Source organism: Sinohyriopsis cumingii, chromosome 11 (genome assembly GCF_028554795.1).
Source record: "Sinohyriopsis cumingii isolate HCF-2022 chromosome 11, ASM2855479v2, whole genome shotgun sequence".
Taxonomy (NCBI): domain Eukaryota; kingdom Metazoa; phylum Mollusca; class Bivalvia; order Unionida; family Unionidae; genus Sinohyriopsis; species Sinohyriopsis cumingii.
In genome coordinates, this window is record NC_142971.1 from 55154962 (window position 1) to 55171483 (window position 16522).

General features: G+C 34.8%; 1 protein-coding gene across 1 annotated transcript in view; it reads right to left on the reverse strand.

Moving 5' to 3' along the window:
* LOC149788484 (constitutive coactivator of PPAR-gamma-like protein 1 homolog) overlaps positions 1-8298 on the reverse strand; it is a 67042-nt gene extending 58744 nt beyond the window's left edge. The window contains exon 1 of the mRNA XM_089974471.1: positions 7414-8298. Within this exon, the coding sequence (XP_089830597.1) occupies positions 7414-8131 (718 nt within the window). The 5' untranslated portion in view covers positions 8132-8298. The remainder of the gene's footprint in view (positions 1-7413) is intronic.
* Positions 8299-16522: the final 8224 nt, after the last annotated feature.

Here is a 16522-nt window from a genome sequence, read left to right on the forward strand (position 1 = left end):
TAAAAATTTAAATACAAGACCATAGCCACACGATGTATTCAAACTGTAACGGTTCAGTGCAAAAGACCACCTTCAAAAAGTATGACTAACAATATCAATCTTAAACTCCCTATATGCCAGTCTAACAAAATCTTCCATTTGGGGAGAAAAAATTTCTCCAGTAACATCAGTAAAATTTGACAAGGCTTCAAGAGCCCATTATCCCATTTTTTATGAACCAGTAATGGGTATCAGAGGCAATTACAGACTTGTGCTTATCATGTTGTATGTATCCTGCTCTTGTAACACTGGGTGTGTGTGTTTGTGTAAAATTGTGTATAACTATTAGTACTGCATTGCCTTCCTTTTTCTGGGACAAGCGCTTTCCCCCCACATTTTATAAAGTTGGGCAAGCAGTGTTTCTATATACCCTCATTTGTGTTTCAGAGGTCCCCCCCCCCCTTTAATTGAACCCCCGTTTTCATACCAAAGTTTGGTTTTTTTTAGTCAGTATGACCCCCAGTTTTGACACCAAGGAGATTTTTGACTCTCAGTCTTGTACCCCTAGGGGTTACACTGGGCAAGTCCTTATTTTCACGATTGAATTACTTAATCTACCTTTATCTGGCCATTCATGAACTCAGGGCATAGCAAACTCCTGATTATTTCACCATTCCGTATATACATTATATCCTGTATCACATCCACCGGAGGTCAACGATAACTGGTTCATATGCATATGTTATATCACTTTTTGACTGAATTTTTTTCTCTCCAGGTGACTGAATCAAAACCAAAAAAAAGCCAATATCATTTAATTAGCAGTGTTTTAAGCGGCTTTGTTGTTTTGTGTTTACTGAACTAGATCCTCATGAATGGCTCACAGACTTTAATCCAGCAAATAAGTCAATGAAAAAATTACCGTTTGTTTCCTTAAGGAACTGATTAAATGATAGTTATGGTTCTTTAATGTTTAACTGATTATACAGAGGATTAACTTCCAAGTGAAACAATGAGCCATCCCTGCACTTAAATAACAAAATGTATGTTAATATCACTTAAGAAGTTGTTGTTAGGCAAACTGATATTTGCTCTGTGGATAAGAGGAATTTGTTAAATTGTTTTGCAGGGAGGGTAATAAGGAAGATTTGGATAAGGAAAATTCTTGTGAAAGTGGAGGGATAAAATGTTTGCATCTGAGTAGGAGTAACTATTTCTCCAAAGAGAATCTCTGGCAGCAAAACAATTTCAAATGAGATGACTAAACTATGGAGCAGTTTTCAACTTCATTGGGTTTAATGTTGTCCCCGGTGTAAATTTATTGACATATAAAGAAAGATGTTTTGCAGTTATTGTAAACAGTATCCCGAACTGGCACAGACTGAAAATCAACCACCGTATTTGTCAGTGACTACACGCACTTTCCTCTCAAGAGTGCAGATCTTGTGAAATTGGGAAGGCTGATTTTTCTCAATTATGTTATTTTCAAAAAGGAAGACTATCATGCCCTTCATTAGCATTATTTGGAGTTTAAAGCCAAGATGAGAGCATACAAGCAGTAATACATAACTACTGCTAGAGTGAAACCATACACCTGTGCCACATATCAGTATGATTTGCGAAACACAGCCTGCAATACAATACACATGAACTTGATGGTCTTTCAATCGTTGGAAGGAAAGTGGTGCCATTTTATGTATGTTGATACACTGGTTGTATTTCTTGTATGCAGATTAAAGACAAAACGTTACCACACATTTACATGCAATTCTCATCTATGACAAAATAACAATACCTTGTTACGTATGTTTACATACTGGTTGTATTTCAAGTATGCAGATTACCTGTAGAGATATAGTTTATATGTAATTCTCATTGATGAGGAGAAAACAAATATACTTTGGAACAGACTACCAGTTGATTGTCAGTTTTATTCAACCTTTTAGGCCATTTAAAGCTGGCTTCATTAAACTCACTTTAACCACCAGGCCTTTGTTTTGCAATGCTTGAATGCATAAAAAATCATCTTATTACAAATTATAGGTTTCATGTAAATCAGAAACAAATTAAGATGTCATCTTCAAAAAAGAAATGTGATTTCCTCGTGCAGAGAAAATCTCATCTATAACAAATCTGGTCATGGAATGAGGATGAATACCTACAAAATCTATTATGATGTACTTCTTGTAGACTGATGCAGTCACAGGTACTTTTTTTGGTTAATGAAGGAAAACTATTTACAACACCCTGTCCTAGTACGTAATATTTTATCGCAAGGTGATAAAATTGAGCAGTTTGGAATCTGCCCCTTTGTTGATTTTTTACTAATTGTATTTATTCCATCAATATCTTCAGTCAGTGGCTGGTTATCGCTGCATAAAAGAGATATTCTAAATTTGTTTCCCATATACAGTTAAATGAGATGCTACTGGAGATTTTATCTAAAGGGAGATGGGAGCCTTCCTCTTTGTTACCGAAATAAGGGTGGAGTAGACAATTAGGGGTAGGAGGAAATGGCCATAGTTCAATACTGACTTGACACTTCAATCCCACCCTCTCTGTTCAACTTCGGTTGAGCTGTAGTAACATCAAAACCTTTAACTATATAAGTATTATTTCTGAGCATACTCTGTTCCTTTACTATACATGAATATTGTCATGTGCTTCCTTCTGAAGGTGCATAAATGTAGCTAGCTTCATACTTGAACAGGTTGGGAAACTGAGCTCTATGGCTGTATGTACAATTTTCCAGAGTTCACAGACATAATCTTTTGGAAACCTCTATTCCCAAATAGGATTTTTCACTAACACAAGCTTCACTTTCTTCAACTAGCGGTTTCCTGGTCACTAAGCAGGATTTCTTGCATCATGCCGTATTAGGGATTTTCTTGCATGATGCCGTTTTAGGGATTTTCTTGCATCATGCCGTATTAGGGATTTTCTTGCATCATGCCGTATTAGTGATTTTCTTACATCATGTCGAATTAGTGATTTTCGTCCATCAATGCCATAGTCAGCTTGTTATGACAGAGTTATTCAAATAAATATCTTTACTTCTTAATTTCATTTTTTTTTTATTCTTATTTATTCACTTCATATTAACCCTGATAGAGATATATGGTTCTGTAGCATCTGATCCACAGGGCTAAACTGACTTAAGAAAGAAATGAAAATTGCATTCTACTTTTAAATTGTCTGAAATATATTTGGATTCTGTATTCTGCTTTCTAAATTTAATTTCAAATACCACTTAAAGGAGATTGACTGGCATGCCAACTATTTTTGTCCATAAAACATGTACACCCGACTCACATTTAACACCATTTTCAGGTTCAAAATTACTCAGTGGTATCTCCATCAACACTTTCCCAGCTCCAATAATCTTATATACTTTGTAACTGTAAAAATCATTGTCATCAACAGTATCATAATCAAGTATTTACAAAGCAAAATCATAAGCCAAACATGAACAATGTTGGGAAACTGTCATTTTGGTTTTTCTAGGTAGTACATATTTTAAACATGAATTTGTAAAACTTCTTGATGGATGGATGGATGGATGAAACTATGCCATAATGACTGTTCCAGGACACAATGTGCCATCAAATTTTGGTTTAAGAACCATTTATGTTGAGCTTGCAAACACAGACATGCAAACGGTTACCTACCTGAAAAACAGATGTCATGACAAGAATGGTTAAATAACAATTGAATACTGCAATGAGCATATTTTCACATGTGGAACTTTCAACTAATCTGTGTGAGTTATCAATCATCAATGTTCTTCAAGTGCTCAAACGCACACAAAATTTGCACAATTCACAGAACTGATCACCCTGGCAGTATGACTGACTTTGTGTTTAGCATCTCTGCTGCCTTGCCAATACTTCTTGCTCGTCACACAGGGAATAAGCTAATTAATTTTATTGGTGGTTATTGCTTAACCCGGACAAGAACAATAACCAACAATGTGATGGGGCCCTGGGTGGCCGAGTGGTCTAAAAGCACTCGGTTACAGATCTCTGCATGGGTTCTAGTCTTGTGTTCGGCCATTGTGGGTAAGTGAGAAAGCTTGCCAGTAGCTTTTCATGTGTCGGTGGTTCTTTATGGGGTTTTTCCTGGTTCTTCCTCAACCATTTATACTGGCTGCCATGTATATCCTATCTTGTGCTGAAAAATGGCATTAAACCCTACAATAATAACCACCACCCCAATGAGAATTCAGTATAACATATTTTGCTGTGTGATACACCTGTAGTGTAGCTGACAAATTGACCAAAGTAGACAAGATACAATTCAGTGTAAAAACTTCACTTAAATGTGAGGATTTGAATACTTCTTTATACATGTAGAACACATCTGGAATGTATCCTTTATGGTGAAAAAGGTGCTGGATTAAGATAATTAGCATGGTATGTGGGGAGGGCAGATTACGAACCATGACACTTTGTGTTAATTTGTGGACAGTGAGAGAACATTCTCAATAGTCTCTTCCATTTTTACTAACAAATGAGCAAATTATAAATTTAAAGAATAACAAGGCAAAACTAATAATAATTATTCATGAATACCATGAACTAAAATAACTTGCATACAGTAGGTAATGATGCATGGATATATCAATAAATCATTTGCAAAACCCCTGACTACGATGGATATTAATGGCATCCAAAACTGGTACAGACAGCTTTTGTACATGCCCATACATTACAGCAGCATATTTCATTACTGTAAGATGATACAAGGTTAATGTTGTGCCATCACAATCGGATCCAGCACAAAAATGCCTCTGATGATGCACCAAAGATCTAAGGTAAAACGAGAAGGTAGCATGAGACTGCTATAAGATCATACATCATTCACAGAAGTTGTCATCAATTCTCATAAAACAGTTGTCTCTCAGTTGGGGGACATGGGCTTCCTAATCCACTAGCAAAATCCACCTTGAAATTGTGCCACCAAAATACTGGAATATATTTAAATATCAGCTTTTCAACTGCCTCTGACCCAACACCCCAAGTTCAATGTCAAAACATACGCATGATCTTCCATTCAGAAGTTTTGAGCAACACCATTTTCATTAAGAACCATGTAGAATTTGGGATAAAGTTTAAAATTTCATGGCAGTCTGTGAGGAGACATAACATACGTGTGCTAAGGAACAGGAGGAGGTAGACTATGGACAACATGCCATCCAATATGCACTTCAGTATTATGAGTAGTAGAGCTAAAAACTGAATAAACATCTTCAGCTTATTAACTCAATAACTCCTGATGCCACAATAACTCGTCGTACGTTACCTCTCGTATCTCAAGTGACAAGACAAAATGGCTGTATCCCGGGTGCCGAGTTCAAGTGGTAGTATTAGTCTAGACCAGTATCCTGCATGACATGTTAAGCTGGCACAAACCACTGGTTGATTTCAATAACATATTTATTGCAAACAGCCCCCTCTGTACAAATCTGCAAGCCAGTGCTGCCAGCAAGTCTCAGGGATACAGGCGCTGGTAAAGCTAACACTGCTCTTGGAGATGTCTCTGCAAGTATGCTGTAGGGGACTGACTGCCTAGCTGTTTGACTCAACGGTTGACGAGTTAAAATAAACATTTTTCATGTTTAATTGCAATCCATGAACAAGAGTCCCAAATGAGCATTATAATATCACTGATCTGAGTAGTGGATGTATCAGCTTGTGAATGCAGATTCAGACACATTAAAACTAGTGGGGAAAGAAAACCTTGTAGCGAATTTACTTTGCTATACTGTCTATTAATGTGTGTGGATTCGTCTTCTTTCCCTGACCACACACAGAATACTTTTTTAAGGATTGAAAAGGACATGTCATACAACTAGAATTACAAATAGTACCAAACCGTTTGCAGAATTTGTTTAAGTAGTGCTAGTAACCTTTATGCAGGATGACAACACCAACACAGCAGAAAGATTTTAAAGTAGCATGAAACTGTCAAGGAAATTGTATCAAAGTACATCTTGTATTGTCACATCTATATTGCAACATGTATTGCATGCTATAAAGGACCAGCAAAGTTCTAATGCTGATTACATACTGAGGAGAAGCTTACAGAGTATAACATTTCAGGTGAAACAGACTGAAAAGAGGCTGTAATTTAAACTGGAGAATTGGCCCAAACTTTATTCTGTTTTCCCAAACTACCAAACATATAGGTATTGCTATGAGCAATGACAAAAGCTGTGTAGCAAAAGTGGAAAAGGCATGTATAAAAGAAAATCACTATATTCCCTTAATCAGGATTGGGAAAACAGAATGTAAATTAAACTCTTAACCACCCATGTCTATATAAGAAAACTGTTATTCCAACAGCACTTTGTGGTTGCTAGGTTTGGTCAAACATTATATCAAAAGACATTAAAAGATTATATGTATTTCAGCATCACAGTCAAGAAGTTTCTCAAAACACCAGGTCTGCAATGAGCAAAAAGCATGCCTGGACTGAACCGAATTGTCCCTGAAATTGATAAAAGAAAACTATTTTCTTTGTAAATTATGTCATACGCCTGATAATATGTTGTCTAAACATATTTTTTAATAAGATTGCACACCATTCGTTGCAGGAATGACCATATGAAACAAATGGGATTTATTCAAGATATATGGAAGCACATTGTTTAGAACACCATAAATGAATATGTGAAAAATCGCCTTCAGCACATGTGCTTTAACTTTATCGATCCATCTTTACAACGATTAAAAAATATATATCATTCTGTTAAACCCCCCCATTTTGTAGCAACAAAGGTCGAAAACAAAGCTTAAACTTGTCAAGGTTTTGGCCAGCTTTCTGGTAACTCCATACAGTATGACACTTAATAACTGCCATATTGCAATACTTCCGTCTTTGCTCATATTCTTGTGTTTTTAAAATAACTGGACAGGTGTTCTCACTACTGTTGATAATAGCACTATATAGTCAATCTGCGTCTTAGTAACCTGGTCTCTCAAGACAGGTTTTATTGTATAATCCAGGGGTCTCTTACTCGAATCAACAAGCAAGTTTGTACAATGACCTGAGAGCCATATCACTTTTCAAGCTGCAAAAGCCACTCACACAAAAGATGATACGGAAGCAAGGAAAAATGGCTGGCTGAATAAAGCAACTGCATTATCATTTTGTCATTTTGGGCTGCAGGAAATAATTCCAAGAGTCGAGTGTTTGACAGCCTGGTATAAAACATTATGAACTGAACATAGTTCTTATAAGTTTGTAAATAATACAAGGCATGAACCTTTAAAACCTCAGAACTTGCCATATCCAAACCCGATCTTGTTTTCATTGTTAAATAAGTGCACTTGACCATCTTTAAATCAAATCTACATCATATAAATGAATTAAGGCAATAAAAAAATGAAAGAAAAAAAGAATGACATGCATTAATGTTCTCACTGTACCCACCTAAAAGGGCAGCAAAGATGCAGAATCTGTTCGGGTTAAGGTCAAGGCATTTGGCCAGCTCATCCATTATATACTCTTTCGTCTCAAGAGAACCTTTGTATGTCAATTTTAGATTGTGTGATGAAAAGTAGCGAGGAGGATCAAAAATGGCATACACCGAGTCTTGGGCTACTATCCCTTGCATCCCATGTTCTCTGCTGAAGCCGATAACTTCCTGTAGGTGATCGTCCATTGAACATGCCACACCCACCCCCAAGTGCCGTAATGCCATTCTTAGTGCTCCGCGTAGAAATACTGGTGAATTCCACCATACCTTAGGTGGTGGAGTTCCTTTATTGTTCAGATGTCTGAGCACCATGTTTACTTTTCGCTTCTGTGCAACCTGATCAGCAAACCAATCGTTTAATTTTTCGCTTTCCAAGGCTCCATTAAAGAAGACGACCATATCCAAATTCGCGTTGTGGCAGGCCTGTATCAAATTTTGAAGAAACGAAAGCATACGATTCCATTGTCCCCCACATACCCAATCTGAAAAGAAGCCTCCGTACAGTCTGTCCAAACAGCTCTCTGCATCGATGACAAGACAAAATCGGCCGCTGTCTTGAAATCGTCCTCGCTTTTCAGGCATAAATCCACGAGAAATTTTCAGTAGGTCGACTGACACACATGCACTTGAACAGTGCGTTTCCATGAAATCTTGCAATGCCTTTATACCCATTTTGTCCTTTTAATTTCGTTTTTGAATTAGTTCATAGTTTTCTTCCTATTTTGAAGAGTATGTGAAGACAGAAAAAGAAAAAATTGGAGTGGAAAAATAATGAAAGGATGACCTAACAAATGACCATGTGCTCAACCACTGATGACTCCCCGGCTTGCAGCCTGCACATCGCGCCTGCGCAGCTATCCCGGATTATATCCCATAATATAAAGGAATTTTATGGCGAATTCCGTGGAGTTTCAACCGGGTACTGCCGTGACGCCAGCTTCTCAAGTTAAATTAGTGGTAAATTGTAGGTCGGTATTACAGTATTTTTTATGTAAAACCAATCTATTCAAGGAAGATAGTTTTTTTTTTTAAATTAATTTATATCATATTGAATTTAAAGCGATTTCAATTCAGTAAACAAGGAGCACATGTACAGTAAGTATGTGGTATATGATGTAAGGGTGACTGGGGTACCAAAAAGGGGTGTAAAGTAACTTTATTGTTTCTTCATAAAGAACAGGTTGTCATACATTTAATAATTTAACAGTCAGAGTTATTTATTGTTTTTGTTTTATTTAAAAATGTTTTTTGAAGATCAAATTTTTGCTTTTATGCTATTGCACACTGTTGATGTCTGTAATTTACACAAGTTTGATTCTAAGGAAGCTCTGTAAGGTATAATTCACAAATCAGCTTTATAATAGTTATACAATTTTTTTAAAAAAAATATGAAAACAGAAGTTCGTAATTTCATGTTTTGCACTAAATATTCAACTCAGTATCAGGGGAATTAAACATAATAATAATAATAATAATAATAATAATGTAGACTTAATAAGGTGCCTAATCTCTAGAAGCAATAACCATTTTACAATATTAGATAACAGAAACAAATATACGACAAGGTTACAAAAACAAGTACCATGAAATTACAAAACAAAAGCATGCTGACAATAAATAAGGAATTAAACATTATTAAGTCTAGGTCTGTTCTTGTAGTTGAAATAGGTGAATTTTAAGAGCACTCTTGAATGAGATCACAGTGTCCTTGTTTTGAAGATCATTGGGCAGTTTGTTCCATGCAAGGGGATGTCCATTAATTATGTCGACAATTTTTAGGCAATTTTTACCCCCCTCCCCCCTTGTCAACAACTGTCAAACTTTCAGTGACCCCCCTAATAAAATTATGTCAAAATTTTTTTACCCCCCCCCCTTTACAAACTAACAATATTTTATACAGCTGGCTTTTATGCTAAAGATAGAATTATGGAAATTAAAAGGACTACAAATAAATTTAATACATTTTTTTTTACTTGTTTAACAGATTTCAAATTGACTATAACACTTTGAATTATGAAAAAATCGAGACTTTATATTCTAGCTTCTATCATCTTCCCAAGGGAAGCCAAATGTTCCTCAGTTGTTATAATGGGCATTGTGGCTGATTCATTAATTTCTTCAGATTAATACCATATGTGGTTAATCTGTCTACAGTCTACAATCTACATTGAATAAAAGCAAAATATGATGATGCAAGACTATGACTTCCTTGGCAAGAGCTCAACCGGTTTAGGATTAAACTGGTGGACTGTTGACGGGCGAGCAAGTGTGTGCCATACCAACGCAACGACTAATTTCCTATTTTTTGATTTATTAAATTTATTGTAAAAAATGACATTGTTGATGTCAATTTATCTTGAACTCCCCCCTCCCCCATGTCAACAATTGTCAAACTTCTTCAAACCCCCTCCCCCCCATTTTGTTGATATAATTAATGGATGACCCCTAACTGGTCCCAGGTATGGAAAAGAATATTGTCCATATGAAGTGTATCCCCTTTTGTGTCAAAACTAGGGGTCAGACTGGGTGAAAAACAACAACATTGGTATCAAAACTGGGGGTCAAATTAAAAATGTGGGGGCCTCTGATCTGTAAATAATGGTAAAGAGACACACTGATATGACTTTCATTTAACTGTTGGAACAGAGATATAAGTGTAAAAGGGGGAGTATAAATTTCTAGATGCGTTGTGCAGATCGGTGTGATCTGATATGTATATTGAACTGGAGCCAGCCAGTGAAATGTAGCATAGTGAACAGATTTTGTGTTTGATTCTGGATCGAATGGATAGTCAGTGGAGGTTGCAGAGCAGGGAAAGGTGTGCACAGTTCTTTGTACTCTAAGGAAAATCTGAGCAGCTGTGTTGATAACTTTTGGAAATTTCTGTAGTAAATACAGAGATGAAACATATAGAAGTGAATTACTATAGTCCAAAAGAATGTACTGGTGAACACACAGATCTTTTAGTGGCATCAGCTGAAAGAAAATTGCAAATAGAGCTGATGCATATCAGCTCTAAATATGTTCCCTTGCATATTTTCATGACATGTTAGTGTAATGAGAGAGTAATGTCAAGAGTGGCACCCAGGTTTGGTACTGACTTTAATTGTAATGTTGGTATTGTGGATACTTATTGTTTAAGGTGTGAATGTGTGGTGATCAGGATCGCTTAATCAGTTTTATCATCATTTGTCTGCAGCTTGTTTTATGTCAATCATGACTTCACATCTACATCTTGGCTGATAGCCTCAGCTTCATTTCACAATTAGATTTGTATATTTTAGCATCATCAGCATATAATTGTTGAGACTGTATGTCAATCTGTGACACTTGAGAATAGAATGAAGAGAATGGGGAAGAGAACATAGATCAGCTGGAACGGAACATTTATCACTTATGAACACAATTTGTGTCTTGTTGACAAAGTAGGTATTAAACCATAGTATGGCTATGTTGTTAATAGCAAATACATGGTGAAGTAATATGTCATGGCCAGTTAGAGGGAGAGCTGTCATTTTTCCACTACCAAAGGAGAGAGAGAGGATTGATAACTACTCTAAACTGAAAAAGATAATTTGAATTCAGATGAGATACAAGTTGGCTTAGAGTAACTTTTTCTAATATTTTGGACATGAATGGAAGGTTAGGATTGGTTTCTTCAGCAGAGACTTTATGGCAGTTTTGAAAAATGATGGAAGTTCCCAGGATGATGTTGTTGTTATAGGGTTTAACGCCATTTTTCAGCACAAGATAGGCTATACATGGCGGCCAGTATTAATGGTGGAGGAAGAACCCGGGAAAACCCCGGATACAACTACCGACCCATGAGAAGCTACCAACAGGCTTTCTCACATATCCACATTGGCCGAGCCTGAGACTCGAAACTTACACAGACAGAGGTGAGATGGCAGTGATCCATGATGGAGATCTCTTTAGATCACTTGGCCACTCAGGACCCCTCCCAGGATGAGATAGAAGTGTTGATAACATTGGTTAGTGAAGGCAATATTGAGTCGAGGTACTCGAGCAGCAGTGCTGTCAGAATTGGATCAAGTTCACATGACTTTGAGGTGCTCTTCATTACAATTGTATGGACCAGATCCATAGAGATAGGGTCCAATGCTTTCAAAGGTTGCCATTGATATTCTGTATTGCAACTGATGAGTCAATTGAATTGTTTTCAAGCTTATCTTTAACGGTAGTGCTGTTCTGATTGAGCAAGTGACTCAAGCATATTTTTTGTTCAAGAAGTTTGATTGATTAATTGAGTATGAATTTTCATAACCGAGTTTCTTTATGGTAACAATAAGTTTATTAAATTATTATTGAGTTTGATAATTTAATAATACATTTAATAACACTGATAAAAATGATTGTATAGACATTGGTAAATTAATGATGATACGAAGAATAGTTTCTTTGATTCATGCTTTTTATCCTTTTTAAGCATAATTTAGTCTTAATGTAAGCAATCAGGTTTAAAAAATGGCAAGCAAAATGAAAGCGAACTTTGAATTTCCTGAATGATTGAAAGTGGGGGCCTACTTTGGGTTCCAGAAAAAGAGAAATGATCTGACAAATATAGACAAAAGTGATTTGCAAGTTGTGCAAAAAAGTATACACGTTCATTAATTAGTAAAAGACAATTGTATGCAATCTCAAACAAAAGCATTTTTGTTTTGATTTTACAATGTTTTCATTGCGAGTCTTGCCATATTATTTATAAAAATGAACAAATATTGTTATGTATTATAATATAGCCCTAAAGGATCAATCACACCACATTTACTTATATTTTTCTAAAAACATTCTGTAAAAAATGTCCAAATGAACCATAAAAAATATGGGTAAAGGGGTGGTTTTTAAATTTTTATATTCCATTATAGTTTTAGAGGAAATTCAGATAAATTACATCAGTTCATTTTTTGTGTCAGCATCCAGTGTTCCTTCGTAGAGGATTTTCATCCTAGCAGGCAATTTTATAAATAAAAACTGGTCTCAGAAAATGGGGATGTGATGGCGTTTCTTCATAAGAATTTGAAGTCATACAGTCTTGGTCCAAATGCTTATTGATAATATCCTTAGTCAACATGTTAAAGACTCCTCATTTCAGGATTCTAGAATTTCTGTTTGTAAAAGATTAATGTTAATTAAGTTCATAATCGAATAATAATCATGATGAAGTGGTTTTAATCATGTATGTACTATCCAGTCATTACATCATTTATTTGACAAGTTATTTTACCTTTTCACCTGTTCTTATGGTCTTGTTATTGTTAAGCATATTTTTTTTTTTTAATTCATTAGATGATTGATACAGGTTATGTAAAATTTTGTTTTGTTGCTGACCGTGGCCAAATCAAGTTTATGGTCCACCTGACCAGAATGATTGATTTGGGTTTTTTTAGCCTGTAAACAATTCTTACAGAGTTTATATTTCTCTGTGAGTGTAGGTTAAATATTATGATCATTATCTTAGTATGATTCAAGGACATTGTTTATCATGTTCATTAGTATAATTTTAGTAACGAACCTTATAACTTACATTGTTCTAGAAATGAACTTCTGGCCCTCATCAGGTAATTATTTTGTGTCTTAGGTTTTTTTTTACATAATCTAAAAATGCATTCCTGTGATAACATCTGGGCAGAAATCAATCATTCATGTGTTCAGTATTTTGATTTGGGTGAAAAATTTTTACTACAATTATTCTTCTCAGGTAATACAAAGTGCTATATAATAGTCTTCGAAAGAAACAAAAGAGGAAACACCTGACTATATATTACTGTGATTCAACAAAAAACTGTACAGCATTATAATGCAGGCCATTGGTATGTGAGCACGTTAGAGACTGCAGGCACATCAATACCGTTAGCACTGGAAATTATTTGAAATACCTCTAATTTATTCAGAACTTTATTCATTAAGGCTTGTGTTAGAATTCTTGAATTATTTGGGATTTAATTCACAATAATTTAAGTTATTTTTACATTTCATTTGTGTCATAAGGAAATAAATTATTTGTTAAATTTGATTGTTGTTTTCACCATTTTCTGTTATTTATTTTATATAGTATAGAGTTGTGATATTATAAACAAATACACAGAATTTTGATACATTGCTTTTTATTTTTCATTTTATAAACAAATGAGCACAATTTTGATTAAAAAATGTAATTTAAATAAATATAACAAAAAAACAATCCTAAATAATTAAGTCCCATTACATTTTTTAATTATCAGTTAGATCCTAGCTAATATTGATACACTACTTTAATCATTTCTGTCATATAATCAGTTAATAATGATCGATCGGTTGATGTAACCGATGATTGATCATGAAATTTCAAGTAATTCTTAGTGCTACTTAATGGATTGTACTTTATCATAGATAAAATTTGCAAACAAGGTCCAGAAGGTCGACTGGAGAGAAGTTAGTTGCAATTTAGGTACATTTATTCCATGTCATGTGTTTGTTCGTAACCTCGAAGAGCTCTTTGCTTTTACTTTCAATGATCTATGTACTGTAGTGAGCTGATTTCACTGCGTGAACTATGTGACAGATTGTGGGTCTACTGTTGTTATGTATACATGTATTAGATTTGCTTTGTTAGTTTTATCTTATTTATTACATGCTATTGTAATGTAACCTTGTATGTTGGACTCGACCTTGTCCAAAATTGAGTTCATTTCTGCTTGACCTGATATACGTTTTTTTTTCATTTTTTCATTGTAAGCAACTAATACATGTATATAGCTAAATTATTCTCTCTGTGTATAGCTTAATATCAGGATCATTATAATAGAAGTAAATATGTCTATTTGGGTAAAGTTTTGTTATTTCCTAAGTAAATTTTACAGGTTATGATTTTGATTTTGTAAACATCAAGATCGTTCTTGATGGTTATTTTCCATTAGGTAGTGGGGTTTTTATTTATAGAAAATGCTAATTGTGACCTGAGGTCAAGTAGGGAACTATATAATCTTGTAATTGTGAGTACTTGGCCATTTGTGCTTTAATGTCTAGCACTTTCAAGTTGTATTATATTATGTCCAGTTGGGATGAATTTTGTTTCTTCAAATTATTGAATTCAAGTGATTATTTTCGCTACAGTGCTCTGATAAAATTCTTGGATAAAGACATTCACTGGAATGTATACTGAATTCAAACCTGGAATTATATTACTGTGATTCAACAAAAGAATTTTGGCACATCAACACTATAAGCTATAACAGACATGTCATTGCCTTCAGTTTTTGGATTTCTTTCTGGACTTGTACTGAGTTTTATTCAGGACTTTAAATTATTAAGACTTGTGTCTGTAATTCTTAGATAATTTTGGGATTTAATTTGCAATACTGCTAAGTTCTTTTTTTTTCATTTTCACTTTGTATTCTGGGGAAATAAATTATTTTTTAAATCTGACAAAGCTTGTTTTCTTTTCTGTTACTTATTTTAAGACCATCGACTCGTAACACTACAAATCAAAATTCAGGGTAGAAATTCTGCAAGCCCCATTTGTAATTTATAAAAAGCTGAGAATGTTCCCTAAAGAGGGGCAATTTATGAAAGAAATAGTATTTTTGTGCATTTTGATGATTTATAAGCATAATGTGGTTAAAAGTAGAATGAATCATTCAGTAGTGAAATAGACACGGTATGTTTTGAGTAAGTAGAAGTTTCAAGGGATTGGCAGGGTAAAATCACAGGCCTTTGAAATACTGTCACTGTGGCAGGGTAAAATCACAGACCTTTGAAATACTGTCACTGTGGCAGGGTAAAATCACAGACCTTTGAAATACTGTCACTGTGGCAGGGTAAAATCACAGACCTTAGAAATACTGTCACTGTGGCAGGGTAAAATCACAGGCCTTTGAAATACTGTCACTGTGGCAGGGTAAAATCACAGGCCTCTGAAATAGTGTCACTGTGGCAGGGTAAAATAACAGGCCTTTGAAATAGTGTCACTGTGGCAGGGTAAACTCACAGACCTTTGAAATACTGTCACTGTGGCAGGGTAAAATCACAGGCCTTTGAAATACTATTACTGTAGCAGGGTAAAATCACAGGCCTTTGAAATCCTGTCACTGTAGCAGGAAAATTGCAGAATATTAGAAGGGTGAAGATCTTTGATATATATTTAATATGCAAGGTTGTCAATACAGTTTCTAGGTGGTAGGGTTGAAATATAAAATGTCATCAATTTATTATGCCAAAATTATTTTCATGCCTTTCCTATAAGAATGAATTGGAATCACCCATTTGCCATTATAACATGACTGTATGGACAGTAGTTTGAAAGTAATCCACAAAAAGCATTGTAAATCCAGCATGACACAAGTTAGGTGATTCCATTTGTAAAAACAAGGCAGCACCATAAATATTAATAAAACGATATTTCCAACCTGAATTATCTCCCTTTGCTATTTTGTGCGTGACCACATTTGCTACAAGACTTCAAAAACGAATTTGTAAAAATATTTTTTTTTAGCAATAAAGTTATAGATTAGCAAATAAATATAGATTGCACTGTTTATAAATGTAGAAAAAAAATTTATAATTTAAATATGAAATGATTGTCTGATGGCTTGAAAACATGACTTGAAGTTCAAGTCATGTTTCTTGTGCCATGAGACAGTCCTTTAATATTTAAATTATAAATTGAACTAATTATAAAAGTGAAAAACTTCATTCAGAAATTATCTTTCGAACATTGACTTTCCTATGCACCATTTTGTAGTGGCACTGACATGTTAAACTTGCGGATACAAATGCATTTTTCTCATGCTTGTGCATGAACTCCATGTGTAAATTCCACCTGGAATTATTGTGTCATAATTTCCACCTTTTTATGCAGAAATCAGGTTGATTGTCAGGATAACTGAAATACTAAGTAATGAACTTGTGTATGTGAGCAAAACCTGATTGGTCATATGAAGAAAACAACATTCATATCTGCACACATGTTTACATTAGTTTGAGACAAAATGGCATTAGTATTCTTTTTCATCCTATCTTATGATGTTTTGAAATGTATTATGGTACATGTATAGCACTGGAGAG